The sequence below is a fragment of the Primulina eburnea genome, chromosome 14 (assembly GCF_022965805.1).
Source record: "Primulina eburnea isolate SZY01 chromosome 14, ASM2296580v1, whole genome shotgun sequence".
Lineage (NCBI taxonomy): Eukaryota > Viridiplantae > Streptophyta > Magnoliopsida > Lamiales > Gesneriaceae > Primulina > Primulina eburnea.
Genome location: NC_133114.1, coordinates 27527892 through 27547065, shown reverse-complemented (window position 1 = coordinate 27547065; position 19174 = coordinate 27527892). Strand labels below are relative to the sequence as shown.

The 19174-nt window shown below is 32.8% G+C and overlaps 3 protein-coding genes across 3 annotated transcripts; 1 reads left to right on the top strand and 2 right to left on the bottom strand.

Annotated features, from left to right (window-relative positions):
• Positions 1 to 912: 912 nt before the first annotated feature.
• On the bottom strand, positions 913 to 2139 carry LOC140811303 (uncharacterized). The gene is made up of 3 exons (XM_073169167.1): positions 1920 to 2139; positions 1578 to 1805; positions 913 to 1505 (listed from the first exon to the last, which is right to left on the bottom strand). Exons 1-3 carry the CDS (start codon positions 2137 to 2139, stop codon positions 913 to 915), a joined length of 1041 nt encoding a protein of 346 aa, XP_073025268.1.
• A 1433-nt stretch (positions 2140 to 3572) lies between these two features.
• On the bottom strand, positions 3573 to 5389 carry LOC140812916 (bax inhibitor 1-like). Its single transcript, XM_073171299.1, has 6 exons — positions 5265 to 5389; positions 4481 to 4624; positions 4326 to 4402; positions 4021 to 4210; positions 3787 to 3942; positions 3573 to 3711 (listed from the first exon to the last, which is right to left on the bottom strand). The coding sequence occupies exons 1-6, from the start codon at positions 5379 to 5381 to the stop codon at positions 3661 to 3663; spliced, it is 735 nt and encodes a 244-aa protein (XP_073027400.1). The 5' UTR covers positions 5382 to 5389; the 3' UTR covers positions 3573 to 3660.
• Positions 5390 to 15929: 10540 nt separating this feature from the next.
• LOC140812815 (phospholipase A(1) DAD1, chloroplastic-like) lies at positions 15930 to 17349 on the top strand. Its single transcript, XM_073171183.1, has one exon. It carries the CDS (start codon positions 15988 to 15990, stop codon positions 17308 to 17310), a length of 1323 nt encoding a protein of 440 aa, XP_073027284.1. The 5' UTR covers positions 15930 to 15987; the 3' UTR covers positions 17311 to 17349.
• Positions 17350 to 19174: the final 1825 nt, after the last annotated feature.

The window sequence follows — 19174 nt, the reverse complement described above, 5'->3', positions numbered from 1 at the left end:
GATTTTGGAATACAGAAACAAGACATAACATAAGTAGGGATTGATTGCAACACTGATTTTATCAGTCTCTTTTCCACCTGCTGAAAAGATTTTGTTTCCACATCCTTGTATTCTCTTGAGTCTTGACAACCCATTCCCTCGAATATCTAAATTACAGCTTCTTGCTGCTAGTATAAAACATCGGGAGGTGTAGATAAATATCATGACCTTGTACCATTGAAATGGCTAGCCTTGCTTTAACTTTCTCTGCTAATTGTGCATCTGTGTTTGGGCTGAAAGACAATGAAGATTTTTCAAAGTTAATAAGCTGCCCGGAGGCCCTTTCATAAGATAATAGACAGATCTTTATAGCCTCGCAGTCTGCCATTGTCGCTCTGAAGAAAAGTAAGCTTCATTTGCAAAGAAGGGGTGAGTAATAGTGGGGCATGTTGATGCAATACGAACTCCAGTTAATAAACGTCGCTCTTCAAGAGATAGAAGAGCACGAGATAATCCATGTGCACATAATATAAATAAGTAAAGAGAAGGAGGATCTCCCCGTTTTAAGCCTCTGCTCGGAATGACATTACCGACTATGTCACCATTTAAAGAGAAATAATATCTTACAGTTCGCACACACCGCATAATCTTTTCCACATAATCTTTTCCACTCAGACTGGTGCAAAGCCCAGTCTTATCATCATGCCTTCAAGGAAGCGCCACTCCACTCTATCATAGGCTTTATTCATATCAAGTTTTAATGCTCCATATCCTTTCTCGCCGTGTTTTCTGCTTCTAATCTAGTGTAAAGCTTCGAAACCCAGAATAATATTATCATAAATCAGTCGACCTAGGATGAAGGCACTTTGGAACTCATTCACTATTCTTTTTAGGATATGACTCAAGTTATTTGTCAAACTCCGAATGACTATTTTATAACAGACATTGCAAAGGATAATAGGAGAAATCCTTCATAGTTATAGGAGTCTGAATTTTCGGCACCAGTGTAACTATTGTGTCATTCCAGTCATCAATAGCCGCCCCATCATTAAGTATTTTCAATATGGCCTCTAATACCTCCTCTCCTATCACATCCCAAATTTTTTGAAAGAAGAAAACTAACATATCGTCCAGTCCTGGGACTTTATCCGGGTGCATGTCAAACACAGCCTTCTGCACTTCAGCAGCCAAGAATGGTGCACAAAGAATTGAGCTTACTTGCTCATCAATTGTTTTGACTGCACAATTTAGGATCATATTCATTTCATCATCTGTAGGATTATTAGACCTGAACAAATTTGTTAAATAATGCTCAACAATCTCAGTCATGTCACTTTTTTCTGTACACCAATCCCCGTGGGCCAAGAGTAGCCCTCTAATAAGGTTTTTGGTTCTTCTAGCTGACGCACATACATGGAAATATTTAGAATTCCTATTCCCAGATGCAAGCCAGTTAAACCTTCTACATTGTTTCAAGTACAGTTCATCCTTAGTTGCCAATTCCTCAATTTCACGTTCAAGGACTCCTATTCAGCTTATTGATTCATGCCACTAAGCCAATTGTTTGCGCTTGGTCAGGATTTGCCGAGGGATATTACCAAAGCGAGTTCCAACCCATGCTTTCAAATAGTCCCTGCAGCGCTTGAGACATTTTGGGAGCGTAGTTACTCGATTATTTTTATCCCAACCCCTATACACCACATCTTTAAAATCAGCTTCAGTAGCCCAATGTTGCTCAAGCCGAAATATAGTATTAGACTGTACGGGCAATTGTTGTAGTCCACTGAGCTCGATGATGATGGGTCTGTGATCCGAGTGATAGAAGTCTAGAGAATGCACTCGCGATCACATTCTCCATTCAAATGTAGCCACAAACCGGTCTAGTCTCTCAAAGATAAGATTATTGGAAGAACGCCGATTAACCCATGTAAAGAACTCACCATCACCATGAAGATCATGTAGTGAACATGCATCAAGAGTTTCTTGAAACTCTCCAGTCTGAGACAATGGCCGAGGATTACCTCCCAGCTTTTCACTGTCAAAACATATATCATTAAAGTCACACCACAAGCCACAGAACTTCTCGGAACTCCTGCAAACTACATAAGCGATGAAGGAGGGACCAAGAGAGATGTCTATTGCTCGATTCTGGATTCCCATAAAAACCAATGAAATGCCAATTCTTTTCCCAATGTAGAATTGTACTATCAATATGTCCGGATGAAAACGGATGGATAGTTACATTGACTGGTGCCTTCTTCGTAAGAATCAAACCACCACTTCTGTCCTCACAGATTTTTGCTTTAAATTTTTCAATAATCACACACCCAAAAATAACATGCATGAAAGTAAAGTCATATTCCTTGACTGAGCTTGAAAACACAAATATAGATTAATATGTTGAATAAAAATTGATTATATATATATTCAAAGAACCGAAAGTAGCAACAGTTAATCCAAAACTGTTGCTAAATCGTTCCAGTTTAATTGGAATCTAACGGTCTTAGCGACAGTTTATCAAAATCATTGCCAAATCTTGGCATATTCCAATTGAGGGAGACCTATGTCGATCTTATATGCGTCAACTTAAGATAGTAAATATGAAAATAAAGAATAAATTGGATACCGAGACATGAAAAACCCTAAAAATTATTAGGGTAAAACAACTGACAAGATGGAAAAAATTTCACTATAATATTTTATCGTGTACAACAGCTCAATGTCTTTCCAAAAAGAACACACACTCTCTTAATACATGAGAACAAACACATTACAAATATTATAGAACTAATCACTCAAATACTATAAGATTAGAAAAGAAGTCGATGAAGGGCTGCTTTCTGAATGAGGGGAGAAGCACTATAAATAGAGTTCCTCATCCATGTTAAAACGCGTATAAAAAACGCGTCTTCTGTCTGAACATATCTTCTACCTTTCGTTTTATTCAACAAAGCCACCTTCCACCTAATATCTTGTCCGCCACCAAATATTCTTCGGCCGATAACCAGTTTAGCGACGATCTTCTGCAAACTGTTGCAATTTTAACTACGGTTTGTAAAATCTGTAACTGTAGATGTCAATAAAGACGTTTTTCAAAACCGGCGCGGTTTTTAACACCAACTTTTGTAACAGTCTTGGTTAGTTGCAAATCTGATATTTTTTTGTGATGCATTTGACATAAAGTCACACGTAACTAGTATTTATGGCATACATTTAAATGTGTGTACAAATAAAAATTTGTATGTGTTGAGTAAATTATAGATGTCATATTAAAATTTAAAACTAAATATATTAAGCAAAAAAAATTAGACGCTTTCTAATTATAGTTAAATGAGAGATGCTATGTTAATGTAAAATTAGATAAAATTTGGATAATATTAAGGTAATTTAGATGTTAGTGAAATTTTGATAAAATAAAACATAGTAAAGGGGGTTGTGCTTATTAATATAGTATATTATAATCTGATAGATAGGATGAGCGGGTATTTCATGACCAATTTGTCTAACATTAACGAGAAATGGAACGACGGTAAGTTGTTACAAAAGAATGTTACACCTCAACCATATCTTTTTATCCCAAGAAATCCATATCAGAGAATTCGTGAAAAAATGAAATCTATAGTATCTTCAGAAAAATTCCCCGTACGTGTGTATGTATATATGTGACTTGGTCTGTGCCCTTCAATCAGAGGTGGGAGCTAACCAAAGCTTTCTCCAGATTGATTCTATCGTCTGCACAAACAAAAAAATTGAAACTATTTTTTGTTTGAATTTTGAACTTATAGAGGACAAGAAGAATAGGCATACCAAACTTTTGATGAAGTGAAGTGTGACAGCAGGTGCATCTGTGAAGAGTGTAACCGAATGCTTCACATAGTCGGCATCTCCTCGACGAATATTTATCACTAACTCATGGCTATATGCTACCACATACAGCATGAAGTACAGAGTTGCGACGTATAGCTGCCAAAAGAACACGCCATTCAGATACAACTTCAAACGCCATTTTGTTTCACATAAATTGTGGCCAATCTTACTTACGTTTAGGAAGGTCCAAAAAGAAAAGTAGTAACCAGGAATTGATGAACCTGCAAGCAACCCAATCGGGATCCCGAAGATAGAGAGGCCCACGCCTACAAAGCAGAGGAGAAGAAAGTTTTGTGTCCACATGGATGCTGCCCAGAAACAGGCAAAAGCCATAGACATTCCCAGCAGTTCACTGACTAGACAACTTCAGAGTTATACATGATTTTAGCATTCAAGAATTAGAATCGTGTTTAAATGAGGTAGAAGGAAATAATAGCAAGCCCAAAATGAGATCTAAAACAGGAAATAAAATACAATACCAAGGATCAATGAGCCTAGGACCAATCGAAGCACCTAGAAAGAATGAACCAGCAATCAAAAGACATGTCCTTTTCTTCTGCAAACAAGAAATGGAAGAGTTGGAAGGCAAATTTGCATGAAACAATTTGGTAAGAAAGTTGGAAGAATTCAATACCTCGTGCCAAGGGGGCACAAAATAAATGCAGATCGTGGTAATAGAAGCGCCGGCCACGACAAATAAACTTCCAATGTCCCCGCTACAACTCAAGTAGGACCCAAATGCTAAACTTGATAGAGCAAAAGCCAGAGAGAGGTAGACCTGTATCGTCATCCAATCATGGTGAATATATGGAGAAAAGAATATAAAGATATATATGACAAGGGGAGAGGATTTGAAGATTTGAGATGAAAGAAATTATCACAGTTGATGATACGAAGAGAATTCACTAGTGAATAGTGATTGTTGAATAACCCAATGACAATAACAATTTCTTGGCGTATGGAACTCACTGGATTGAGTTGCTGTAAGACAATATCAAAAGTCTAACTAGAACAACAAAGATGAAACGTGCAGTTAATTAACCATCTTCTTCCTCAAAGGCATCCCAATGTGATTCACATGCGTTTTTTAATCTTGCCCAAAGACTGAAAATTTTGAAGTGATCCGCAGAGAAAAAAAGGTTTTGATCCATAATTACATTTTATATAAATATTTTATCAGAAACACGTGACGACAGATTCCTTTATGAATTTTTCATCTTCTTGAGGTAGAGAGAAGGAAAATCGGAAAAGAAACAAAATCAGAAAGCAGCTTGAAAAATTGCTAACAATTCTGTAAACAATATCAAATTATGAATGCAATTACTTCATTCTTCATCTTCTTGTTAAAGGAAAAAAGAAAAGATTCGAAAGAATAACTAATCATTAATTCTGGAAAGGGAAAAATGAAACCAAAATACCTTCTTCAAGATACGGCGGACGAACGGCCGGTCTCGGCCGTTCACTACTTCCGTAATTCTCCATTCCCGGCGAAAGTAGTTCCGAACAGCTTTAATTACACACGCAGATAACCTCATCGTGAAGAGTAAAAGAATTACGGACGAAGAAGAAGATGAAGATGGAGAAGAGCGAGAGGGGAAGATGAGGGGACGAGCTATTTTGCATGCGTCGAGAGAGAGTGAAAAAGTAAATGAGTTGCCCCTGAGGTCAAATATTTTAAATAATTAAGCTGATTTTAGTGAGGACCTCGTGTAATTTTGGAGAATTTATAGGGGTATTTTGGAGAAACAGATACATGCAATCGCGCGGGAATAAGATGTATTTTTTTAAAAAAAATATTAAATAAATAAGTATACTGCGATTTAGTAGTATTTTCTACTTAGCAACGTTTTTTTAAGAACTTAACAACCAATTTCATTAGTCTTGAAAGGTGAATAATTGATGATTTAGAAATTAATTCAAAAATTCAGAAATAATTTAAATTTACATCAGTTTATGGTAACTCTTCTCTTCCGGGTTAGGTAGCTCTCCCTCGCCACAACCAATCACCTGAAAATCAAAGTGCTACGGATTTTTCTTGAATTTTTACAACAAAAGTAACACAACATAAACTTGTGCAGCCAAATACGACATTTGAACAAGAAAAAGAGGAAGAATGTGAACAAGAAGGGAAAGGAGAATGCGGGGGATGTCGATAATGAGACGGCAAAAGTTGAGAAGGGAAAGGAGACGATAATGAGGAGGAAGAGTAAAGAAGGCAAGAGGCCGGGTGAGGAATGTGAATAGGAAGGGTGATAGAGTTATGGAGTTATGGTGTCTGCTTCTATGTTAATGGAAGTATAAACAGTTTTGCAAACGCAGGTAATATCCGGTGATGCTTTGAAGAGTCTTTTTCTTTCATTTTTCCCATCTGAAAATTTTATTTTTGTATGATATTTGGTGAAAAGGTTTGAAAACTCTTGGTTAAGCTACCTGGAAAGATTTCTTGAGTTTCACGATTCTACTTTTTTATGCAACGAATGTTTCTACTACCAAAATACACATATATCTATGTTAGCTTAAGCCTTAATGCACATCCAGGTTTTAATTCTTAGTTCATATTTTTCCTCACTAAACGATATTGTGACCAATCCTGTGTCTGGTCACTATTGACTGACTTGATTTGCTCTTTAATCAAATGGATGGGTTTTCATGACTGGAAAATGTCTTATTTTCAGGGTAGCTGGAAAATGTGTTATGTATCTATATAAGCTATATGAAAATATTTTAGATTTTGTGTCAGCGTAGTAAATGAGTTTGAAAGATACATGTTACTTAGGCCTGCATTGGTTGCTTGGTTATTGCATTATGTTATGTACATTGTCAGTCAATCTGACTATTCTTGCTATTGTTTTGACAGTGAACAATCTAATTGTTTGGGCTAACTGGAATTATTATTATTTTTGGGACGGATTCGGAGATTTGGATAATATATTCGTATCCGTCCCAAACTGTTTCGAGAATTTTAAAAAATCTCGGAATTAGAACAAATAGTTGATCTTCATCTTGGTCTTAGGTTTTTCTAGTAAGATCGGGAACCATGAGTAAAATTGTCATATGCTCATGTTCCAGCTAACAGATAATAAAATTTGAGGGACGTTTTCTTCGGACATAGCATTGATTGCTTAGCAGTATTCAGGGGTTGGCAGATATCATCTGAGTGGCATGGACTTGTTTCTCTTCTTCTTGCTTGTGACAATACATTGATTTAGATCGTGCTTATTTATAATGAAATTGAGGCGATATGAGATTTTTTTTAGGAAAAAGCGGTTTTATATTTAAGAGTTGTTTGATGTCAACGATAAAATATTAATTGATTATGTAAATATAAGTTTGATTCAAGTTTTATTTTATAAAATACTATAGTTGATAATAAAGAAGCAACTTTAATCTTTTAAACCCTACAACATCTTAAACATTAATATGTTGATCGTTCTCCTAAATAACGCAATTATTGTTTTCTAACATTCAGTTATATTATAAACTCAAAAGAGATATCATGGTGTAACATTCTTAAGTTTCTAAAAAAATATTTATTAATTTTAATATTCGATGCGAAATATTTTTAACTTTTTCAACGTCCGCGAAAACTCGCTCTAGTGCATACATCATGCACGTTAATCTAACATGTAATTCTTTTTTCGAGATTGATACGATGATAGCACTTTTATATGTTGTTCCTTCTGTTACGCCGACTTTCAACGAGAGCACCAATGTTATTTTATAAACCCTAGATAAATATTATCCCAAAAAAGTGTCTATTGAGTGGTGTAACTTTCTTGAGTTTATAAACTATTATTTGTTAATTTTAATATTCGATGTGAGATATTTGTAACATATTCTTAATCATTAGATATATGTATAATGAGTTGAATTAGAAATTTTAAAGACAAATATATAACTCTAATCCATCCATCCCAAATACAATTTTAAAGAATTTCCCATTTGAAAAAATATCAAATATGTGAGACGATTAATATCATTTTTAAATGAATAAATGGGCTCATACATGAAAGGGCGATTTTAGGAGTGTGCAAGAAAAAAGATTCAGAGTGCCACTATTTATGTAGTGAAAGCATTTCCCTTTTTGTGTTTCATAAGTTGAGTGTAGTGTTTGATTACTCATAAGTACTCAATCATTTGTTTATGTCCTGAATAAAAAATAGAATGTGCCTGAAAGATAAATATAATTGTAATTGTTTTTTTTTTTTACATGACTACGACAACTAGAAAAATCTCATATATAATTGAATTGTATTAAATCAAAAACACAAAAAAAAATCTTAAAATATGAATTTTTGCAATGAAAAATATCTCATTTATTTAATTAAAATTTCTACATTATATTTTCGTGAAATTTTATTTTTACGAAATTTATATAATTTTTTTAAGCGATACGAACATAACAAAGAAATGTCGGGTACACCAACAAGATTCATCTTTGGAAGTATTTTATATGTGCAATAAAAAAGTAATACTATTAACATAAAGAATGATATTTTCCATGAGTTGGTCAGGTCGAAGATATATCTCACAAAATTGACTCATTAGTCCATCTTATAAGAGTTTTTATAAATATAAATTTGATCTCCTCGTGATCTTCTAGCCGTTTTTTTTTTTTAAAAAATATATGTAATACATTTTCACTCGTAATGAGTGATGATTATTATTTACTCAAACTCTTATTACTTTAATTCGTTTTTCGAGCTTATTTATTCCTACAATATTCCAACCGAAATACATTCAACACTTGAAATTAAAATACTCGACCAATATTAAAAACTAAATAATCAAATTTATTCTACAGGCTGCTATCTTTATATAATTGCAAAAAATATGATTTTTATGGCTTAAAAAATTTATATTTATATTACGATACATTTTTATAAATTTGATTAACTTTAATAGAGACAGTATAAGGATATGAGATTTGATTTAAAATTCTATGTTTTCTTGGGCTCGGGACAAGGGCGGAGCCACATATATGTCAACCTGGGTTATAACCATGGTGGTTCTATTTTTAATTTTTTTACATTAAGATTTTTTTTTTTTTTTTTTTTTAAGAGAACATTAAGATTTTTTCTAACTTGTATTTAGTCCATGTATCTCAAGTACAAAAAGAAAAATATAGCCTAGAGAAGTTTTTTGAAAAAAATTAGTTAGCCCAGGTAACTCAAGGAGAAAAGAAAGGAGTTCAAAAAAAAAAAAATTTGATTTTGTGCAAAATATCTAATTTCTATGAAATTAATTGACATCTATTATTTTATATTTTGTTAAAAAAATTTGTAGCCTGGGTAATATCAAATTTCTAGCTTTACCAGTGCAAGTGCGGGCAGACCAAGGGAATTGAAGCTCCGTCCATACATGTTTGAGCTATTATACAATTTAAAATATTATAGTTGTATCATTGACACTAACTATAACATTTGATAAAACGAAGAAAAACTTCAAGTCTTACCTAATAATATGATAATTTATTAATTGTTCATATATCAAAATGAATTTTCTTAATATCTTTCTGAAAATAATTGAAAGCTAGCTATATTTGGATTTCATTTTCGTAAATATTTTTCTCCTTTTGAAAATAAAACGGATATTTACATTTTAATTTTTTTCAAAATATTTTTTAATTCACTAAGGATATCACAACATAATTATTATTTATGACTTCAATTTTTGTATCTTAAAAAACGTATTCCATTTAACTATATTATTTTCTAACCTATTATATTTTATACTTTTAAAATACTCTGCACAACATTTAAGACTCAATTCGTGCATGTAACTAATTATATGACACAATATTATATGTCATGTCAATTTTATTATTGAAACAAAAACAAATGCATAATATATATATATATATATATATATATATATATATATATATATATATATATATATATATATATATATATATATATATATATATAAAGATTTGCTTCAGTTAGCAAAAAAATTGAATCTTTAAAATTATTATGATTCAATAAAATTGATGAATTGGAGATAAAAATGTACTAATTTTTTTCATAATTGTTGTTTTCTTGGGAGATGCTTTGTGTAAATTTTAAATGTTTGAATTTCTTCCAAAGTAGAGAAAATACTCTGAAATTTTATTTAATAGGAAAATGATAAAATAAAATATGTGATATATGTTTTAGGATGTGGTGGAAGAATAAATTAGCTACGCAGTTCGAAAAATATTGTTCACCAGATTAAAATTTTCTGGCGACTCCCCTGATATATCACACATGTAAATTTAATATCACCATTTGAATCATCTCCCTGTCAAACTTCATCCAACACATTTTAAATTTAATACTCATGACATTCATGTGAAATAATTATTCTTCTTTTATTTCTATTTTTATAAAAACTAGTTTGCGTTGCTTTAAAGATGTCTTGTTTTAATATCTCATTTGGCCGAAATCAATTTTGAATCTCGTGGCTTGCTAGAAAACAGTATTATATTGACTTAAATTATTCATCATACAATAATTTTTTTTTATTAAACTTATGGTAATTGCACGTGGATAAAAACAAATAAAATAGGAAAAAAATTATTGAGTATATTTTCTTTTTCTATTATAAATCTGAGTTTCTTATTGTACTGGTTATGAAGGTTCCAAAAATACCACAATTGTATTTTAACGTTAGAGAGTGTCCAAATAATTAAATTAATATTCCTCTCGATTGAACGAATTGATTTCCATGCATCATTAACAAAATTTTAAGCTTCGCATTCTCTTAAAAAATATTACTCAATCATCATATATAAAAAAATAATCGTCTTGTGATATTAATTTCATTTTTTAAAAAAAAAAATTTCTTGTTAAAAACAAAAAAATAATTACATCAAAAAACGTTTTATAAAACAAGAGAAACCTAATTCATTATATTAAAAAAAAAAAAAAAATCACATAAAACCTAAACTACCTACCATAAATCGAATTATTGAAAGGAAAACTGAACCCTAATTTAGGGTTTGTTTCAAGGTTACAGCTTGCATGGAACGAGCTTTAACGAAACATTTAACATAGTGTTACGAAAATCCATCGGACTCGACACTAGAAAAAGAAATATATATGCTCAAATGTGACAAATGCTCACATGCACGATATGTGACATGCATTTTGTGTGAATAATTTAAGTTGCAGGTTTTTATTATTTTCTTGGATTATCGGACACAAAAATTCATACTCGAAAATTAGACATTCTGTATTTTGATGAAAATCTTGCATATTTTTTTTCTTTGTAGAATTTAAGTCAAATGCGATGATTTTTCACATAAGATGAGGATTATTTTCGGCTTTGTCTTTGTGCATTTTTTAAAAGTAATTTAAGAATCTTTCAAAAGGGCATGTTTCTATAACCTAGTTTTATCCCAACCAACCTCGTGCCTATAAACACAATTCAACATTACAATATTCCCTTCGGTGCCAAGTGACCATTTAACTTCTATGTTATGCAATAAACAGTCCTAATTTGGAAAGCTTGAGAAAGAACACCTGGGGCGATTATGCACTTGCAGCATGCATGTGCTCGTAGTAGGGTTGTTGACGAGTCGAATAATTTATAATTCATTCACTATTTTTACCCCTTATATTATTGAGTGTCACATAAATGTGCACAGTGAATGTCCAACATATCAAAACTATATATATAATGAGCTTACTTAGCAATCCGAACGACAAACAATAGACTGTTAAGTAAGCTCATTATTTTGTTCTTGCACTTCGTCTTCAATTATGAAAATTACATAAATAATTTTAGTTAAAGCATAGTTGTGGTGCTGTATACTCCATTTACTATACAAGTGAAGACATAACAAATTATACTCCCTCAATGAGGATCGTTGTCAGTGTTTGATTTGTGTCATTAGATGATGTATGTATAATATAAGGATGATAAATCGAATCTACGTTGAAATAATATAATTATTATAAATTTAATCATTTATAAAATTTGAGTCAAATATTAGATGAAACACAAATATATGATCAATTAATATTTAATCAATCGCGTTAAACGGTTATTTAATGTGTGCTATTATTTTACCTCAACTTATAACCAGTCTCATTTGCACGCTTTCGTGCATATCATATGTGTGATTGCAATTTTATAACTTTGTGTTTGAATTGATGCTTTCAAATGTGTTTTTATTGTTAGAGAAGTAAGACTATTATAACTTCAAATACATTCCTTACATGTTTATACAGTATTCCACGTTTTCTTTACATGTATTTCAATTTCACCAAAAAATGATGTCATTTGAAATTAATATTTTTTTGTTATTAGTTTGTAAATAAAAGATGTTTAAATTTACGATTTGATTTATTGTTTATTATAAATAATAAGAATAATCGAAATCAAAGATTTCAAATATATCTTCCCATTTGCACCTTAAACGAATCAATGGTCCCAAATGTTTTATATAAATAATCCTTGAAAGACTATAGTGACCATAAGTAACTAAAAGTGTCGTAGGATCAAATATATGTGTTACAAAAAAATTGTAGCTAAGAAGAACAATACAAATATTTTGCAAAAACTTGTGTGAGATGGTCTCACAGGTCGTATTTTGCGAGACAGATCTCTTATTTGGGTCATCTATGAACAAACATTACTTTTTATTGTGAATATCGGTAAGATTGACCCGTCTCACAGATAAAGATCTCGTGAGACCGTCTCATAAGAGACCTACTCATATTTTAAATTATAGCTAACAAAAATGATACAAATATTTTTAAACTGTTCAAAATGGTCAATGCTCCTTCATATAAAAGATAGAAAAGATAATGATTGCTACCAAAAAAGTAATTTTAATGGGTACTGAGATGTCTTTGGAATCCAGAAGTAAAATAGGTTGCCATATCTTCATTGACTATTTTTTAAACTTTACTCTGCATCCTATACATATATTATATATGGACACATATTTTTAGAGGGCGTACGAGAACAGTTTACAGAAAGAGATAAAATTAATTATAAAATTTTATTTATAACATTTTAAATGAATGGCTTTTTAAATTTTTTTGATCCTTTTGTGTTACTCTGACTTAAATTATCTTTTTTTTTTCTCCAATTTAAATCCATCCGTCAGCCTATCATATATATACACGTACCTGCCAATTATTGTTTTTCATAGTTACATACTTACATATTTTTTGTTTATTTCATATTTTACAACCCCTGATTTTTATTTCCTTTTTCTGTTAATTGTTCTACATCCTCATTTGATATGAAATTTTAAGCAGTTCGATTAATCATTGACCAAAGAAGCTTAGACTTCATTTGAACATATAATTTAAAAACGTTTTTAGTTTTTATAACTGAAAAAACTTAAAGTTTATATTTAGATAAAAATTTTGTAAAACGTTTTTGAATTTTTAAATGTTCTCTAAGTATAGTTTTTAAGAACAATTGAGAGTTGTTGTTGTTGTTGTTTTTTTTTTTTTTTTTTTTTATGTTTTTAGAATAACCAAACATCTTATCCACTCTAATATAGAATAGTTGTTCGAACAAATATTTATTTTTAAAATAATTTTTAAAACATTTTTATAAAAATATTTTATAAGTATTTGTCCAAAAGTAGCTTTATTTTTCTGCCAAAGGCCAACATATGTGATATGATCAATTTAGTTAATCATCGAACATGTGGTTTTAACTCTGATACCAATTGTTATGATCAAGCAATTACCACTAAGTCAAAAACTATAAGTGTTATTCAAGGCGCAACTTTATTTTATTATACTTATGGCCAGGGACAGATCCAGGAATAAGAGTTTGGGGGGCTTGAACTCAATATGATAAGTTATATATTATTAAAAATAAATTACATTCTATCGTTCAACGAAGTTGTGCCCTACGAGATTTTAAAACATTTCATGGAATGACTAAATTGAGGGGGTTTTTTAAAAAATAAAATAAGAAGAAAATTATTAAATTTTTTTGGAAAATTAATTTATGAATTACATTAAAAAATAAAATACAGAATGCAAGAAGTCATTAAGAAAAATATGATATGCTAACATGTATCTTAGGAAGATGGACCGAATCTCAGGATTTAGGATTTATGAAGAACAAGTAAATGAGCAACTATGATGACTGGCCAACAAAAAAGAATCCCAAATTTTGTGAAGATGGCGTGAAAATTAGGAGAAGATGTGGCTAGGCTGGGCTGGGCCGAGCCATTGAAATTTTAAGTTTAGTGTTAAAAAAAAGGGATGGGCTACAACCCAGTATAGCCCATATGTACATCCGTCTCTGCTTGTGACAACACAAACTGCACATATTTGAGTGCTAATAGGTCGGGTTGTTAATTTCATTAGTTCAAGGAGGTGCTTGTCTATCTGTTGGTGTTGTCTCATATATTTTAGAGATTGGTTTTACCATTTCCCTACCATCAGTCATATCCCCAACAAAGTCAATATTACCTGTTAAGATCTTCGTTACTCTTTTACAGTCCACCTAGCCAACTCAAACGGCACAACATCAGCAGCTTGACGTACGAGATTTTCCCAATAGATCAATCATCCTAGTACTACTCTCACTCATACATACTTAACCAGCATCATCAATATCATATTCTTAAATTTTAAGATTGTATAATCATTTCTTTTTTTTTTGACAGCGATTGTATAATCATTTCTGATATAAATATAAATGCACTTATTAAATGCATAATAATTTTTTTTAAAAAAAAAATCGAGTTAAATAAAAACTTTATAGTTTTGAAAGATATAAGACCAAATTGAAGTTACGTGTAATAATAATGAAAAAAACTTGTCTAGTGTATATTTATGAACAGTGAGAAAATCATGTTTATACAAGGAATTTCACTTTGAACAAAATTGTAAAATTAGGGTTGGGTTCTAATAATTGTATCTGATAGAAGAGTGATCGACACGTGGTATTTGGGTGGCTGAACAATTTAAATATTTAATTACAGTTGTACCACTAATTATAACTTTTGAAAAAATGATAAACTAGATCGTACATACAATTGATATTCGAGTCAACGCCACATGTTCGATTTCCATAAATTAATGAGAGAAATTATTGAGAGTTTGATAGTTTTGGTGCAATAATTGTCTTTTTGAGAAAAAGGTCGACACAAGATGATGGAACTATTATACGATTTAACATTTTCGAGTTGTATAATTAGCATCAATTATAATTTTTGGTAAAACGACAAACACTCAATTCCTAAAAATGAAATCGCAGGTTTAAAAAAGAATGAAAAATTTCTTTTCTGGTTACTTAGAAAAATGTCAGAATATGAGTATATAAAAAAATATACCAAATTTTAAAATAAATAAAATCTATATTTATTTTGGGAGCTGAAAAATCAAACCATGTCTCCCTTCTGAGAAGGTTTTTCTATAGGTGCTGATATAATTTTGCTTCTTGTACTAAGTACTTTCTTTTAATATTTTGGCCATTATTCACTTTTTCAGTTGATATACTTTATTATTATTATTGTTATTGTTATTGTTATTTGAACGAATAGAACTTTAATTTGATTGTGCACGTTATGTATATAAATATATACATTGCATGTGCCTAACAAGTTAACTATTTAATCATCAAAGTTATATTGATACGAAATGATTCTGAGACGGATCTCTTATTTGAGTCATCCATGAAAAAGTATTACTTTTTATGCTAAGAGTATTACTTTTATTGTGAATATCGTTAGGATTGACCCGTTTCACAGATAAAAATTCGTGAGAACATCTCACAAAAGACCTACTTTAAATTTTATCCATGATTTCAAACTATACTAATATTGAGTATATTTTAATTAAATTATTATTAAAACGAAAGATTATTTGAAATTTTCTTACCAAAAAACAACACAACAAATCATGTATCAGTCATTCTAAATAATAATAATCATACTTGGACAATATGAAAAGCTGTAAAATGTCAGCGTCAATCAAAATTTTTGAATGAAATTAAGTAACCTAAGTTTGCGTTCCTACTATATTCTCATTCCACGCACGCTTTATTGTCATTATAAAAGGCCAATTCCGACCTCTCTATTTTCTTGCAAATTCAAACACAAAGTGAATTATATTATCCCACCCCACTACGCTGCCCTACCCCATTTTTGAGCTTCCTTGCAAAAATCAGGCAGGCATGCGGATTTCGACTATTAAATGCGTACGGCCATGCACCTCATCGAATGTCACAACTCAGCACCCCACTGTCACTGATACGAGACCCACCAAGAAAATTATTAGTTTAAGCCAGCAAAATTACTTAAAATGTGGTTTCTTAGATAGCATTGATGGGTCCAAGAACTTGGCCTTGATGGAACCAGCCAAGGTTGGCAAGAGGTGGAGGGAGTACCAGGGGATCAAGAATTGGGAAGGACTGCTCGATCCACTCGACGAAAACTTGCGACGCGAGATCATTCGTTATGGGACCTTCGTCGAGGCCACTTACCAGTCCTGCAATCTGGACGTTTCATCTCCATTCTACGGTACTTGTCGTTACCCTAAAAGAGACCTGCTCAATGAGTCGGGATTTAGGGAAACGGGTTACAGAGTTTGTAGGAATCTGACCGCTAATTCGGGGATTCGATTGCCCCGATGGATACCATCCTGGATGGCCTTGCAGTCCAGTTGGATCGGTTATGTGGCGGTTTGCCAGAACAAGAAAGAGATTGCTAGGCTGGGGAGACGGGACGTGGTCATTGCATTGCGGGGCACGGTGACTTGTCTCGAATGGCTAGAAAATCTGAGGGCAACCTTAACTCCCCTCTCCAACAACACCCACCACGGTTCTGATTCCGACGGTTATCCCGATCCAGACTCGGAGGTACCGATGGTGGAGAGTGGATTTTTGAGTTTATACACCTCCACGTTTGAAAACCGGCCAAGTTTACAAACTCTGCTGAAACAAGAGATATCACGAATCCTGGAAAAATACGGGAATGAACCGTTGAGCTTCACCATCACCGGCCACTCCCTTGGGGCAGCGTTGGCTACTGTCGCCGCGTACGACATCAAAAAAACTTTTGAAAACTCGGCCCTTGTCACCGTGATCTCCTTCGCGGGGCCGAGAGTCGGGAACTGGAGCTTCAGGTGTGAGCTGGAGAAGCAAGGCACCAAAATCTTGCGCATTGTCAACTCCGATGATCTCATTACCAAAGTCCCAGGATTCGTCATAGAAAATAACGAACAGAGTCAGTTTTCAGACAATATTCAAGTCAACAACGCTGCGGCGGGTCTTGGCGGATGGGTTCAGAAGCTTGTGGAAGGACAATGGGTCTACGCCGATGTTGGCTGCGAGCTGCGGCTGAGCAGCCGTGACTCGCCGTACTTGAGTGGCATCAACATTGCCACATGCCACGATCTCAAGACTTATCTTCATCTCGTTGACGGATTCGTGGGTTCGAACTGTCCCTTCCGGGCTACCGCAAGAAAATTAATTAACAAAAACCTGGGCACCGGATAATTAATTAGTCAAGTCCCCTTTTCCATGTAATATTGGGTATGATTAAGGAAAGATCGACCCCGTGATTGTAAAAAAATAAAAGTGAAATTAATTTTGTATATAATTTTTTTTAAAAAATTCCTGTTTTCGTTTACACTTACATTCGTACAATTACTTTAAAAAAATCCTGGTTTCATTCCTTAAAAATATTACTGGTTTCATTGACCCTACATCCGTACAATTACTTAATGCCGTCCAGTATGGATACAATAATTGACTTTTTAGTTTCCCGTCATGCGGGAGAAGTTAGAACCGCACGTATAAAATTGGGTGCATGTCGTGAAAATCCAAAAATGTACCCGAAATCTAAATTCTGGGATAAGATTCCGAGGTCGAGCTGAATCTACGTACGTAAACTAAGGAGAACTTGAGTTTCCTAGTCCATAAGTAATGCGTTCTACCACGTACCTAATTAAAATGCTGGACGGTGCTAAGAACACTACAAAAAAAAAAAAAAAAAAACAACGTAGTAAGACCGGTCTTCCAGGAGCGTTTGCTTAACCACTCCAAATAAGTGTAGCAGCCAGAGAGGTGTAACGGCTCTGTTTGTAATGGGTTTGAATTGTAGGAGCGTGTGTGGAACTGCTTCAATGGAGCACTTGCAGCAACTGTTCGACGGAGCACTTGCAGCAGCTGCCGAAATAAACTCATTTGTACAGTTAATACTCATGTAATTCATCTTCTAATTTCGTTAAAAATTGTTATTCACACTTTTGTTTTTAAAGATGTGATTCGCTATTTTATATTAAGGTACTTGGATACATGTTTGGTCCGTTCGACATCTATTGCTTATGAATTATTATGTGACATAGAATTGACCACTCTTGCGAACTCTTAGTCAGCCAATATAAGACAACTGAATCAATCTTTAAATATGACAATGGAGAGCATATTGTACCAATTTATTTAAGATCACAATTGTGGCAATCTACTGGGTTTTTCCAATTAATAATTAAATTCAAAGTTGATGATCATCATCACAATTGTTTTTGCCCTGCACCATATGTCTCCTATTTAAGATTCTACCTAACTGCGTATAGAATGAAGCTAGCATATTAGTAGTTTGATCAAAGTATATCGAAATCTATGTTATTTCAAAGAAAAATGTTCTCTAATTCTTTTTAAAATAATTTAAGAGCTATAAAAAAATATTTTGATCGTGAGGAGTATTCAGATACTGAAAACAAAGTCAACATTACCACTTCCTCCTATAAATAGTTAGATTTGCTCAATCATTTAAGACATTCACTTAACAATATTTTCACAAACACTCATTATATACTATGTATATCATACTTTCATCTGCATGAATATTTGACTAACTTGAGTGTCGGAGTGAATACGTCGAAAAATCTTCCGAAACCCCAATAACATTCTTTGCTTTCCAAGTGTGCATAACAACACTCTGCCAAAGATCCCTCTGCCCAGTTTCCAGCACTCTAAAAAAGAAACATAATCCGACCAGGTAAATTGTGCACTCCGCTCACCCAATTTACCCGGGCATATCACTTTGTTTTCCAACAAATACCGTCTCAATGGCAGCAACACGGCTTTTACTGTAACTTTTTTTCCGTTGAGTACTTGCATATATATTCAAAACGGTTCCTTTAAACCCGATGCCAATCGATCGAGCTATGAAGCAAAATGGGTAGTCCATTCATGAGTAATCATAGTTGCACTTGGAGAAAGTAAGAATTGAAATTGGTGTGGTTTGACTAAATTTTTACCAATAATTCGATTGGTTTCTTTAATTGAAAACAGATGGGTTAAACGCCAAATATTTCTTGGTCTACGGTAAGAGTGAGATCTCATGACCTTTTGCGGT

Bases quoted from the DNA above. Each gene is read 5' to 3' on its own strand.
- LOC140812815 (XM_073171183.1), top strand. From the start codon at position 15,988: ATGCGGATTTCGACTATTAAATGCGTACGGCCATGCACCTCATCGAAT.
- LOC140811303 (XM_073169167.1), bottom strand. From the start codon at position 2,139: ATGGGAATCCAGAATCGAGCAATAGACATCTCTCTTGGTCCCTCCTTC. The intron at 1,806-1,919 runs GTGAGTTCTTTA...TGCATTCTCTAG, and splicing joins ACATGATCTTCATGGTGATG to ACTTCTATCACTCGGATCAC. The intron at 1,506-1,577 runs GTAATATCCCTC...TAAGCTGAATAG, and splicing joins ATGGGTTGGAACTCGCTTTG to GAGTCCTTGAACGTGAAATT.
- LOC140812916 (XM_073171299.1), bottom strand. From the start codon at position 5,381: ATGAGGTTATCTGCGTGTGTAATTAAAGCTGTTCGGAACTACTTTCGC. The intron at 4,211-4,325 runs GTATTGTATTTT...ATAACTCTGAAG, and splicing joins CCTAGGCTCATTGATCCTTG to TTGTCTAGTCAGTGAACTGC. The intron at 3,943-4,020 runs GTAAGTAAGATT...TTCTTTTGGCAG, and splicing joins CTTTTTGGACCTTCCTAAAC to CTATACGTCGCAACTCTGTA.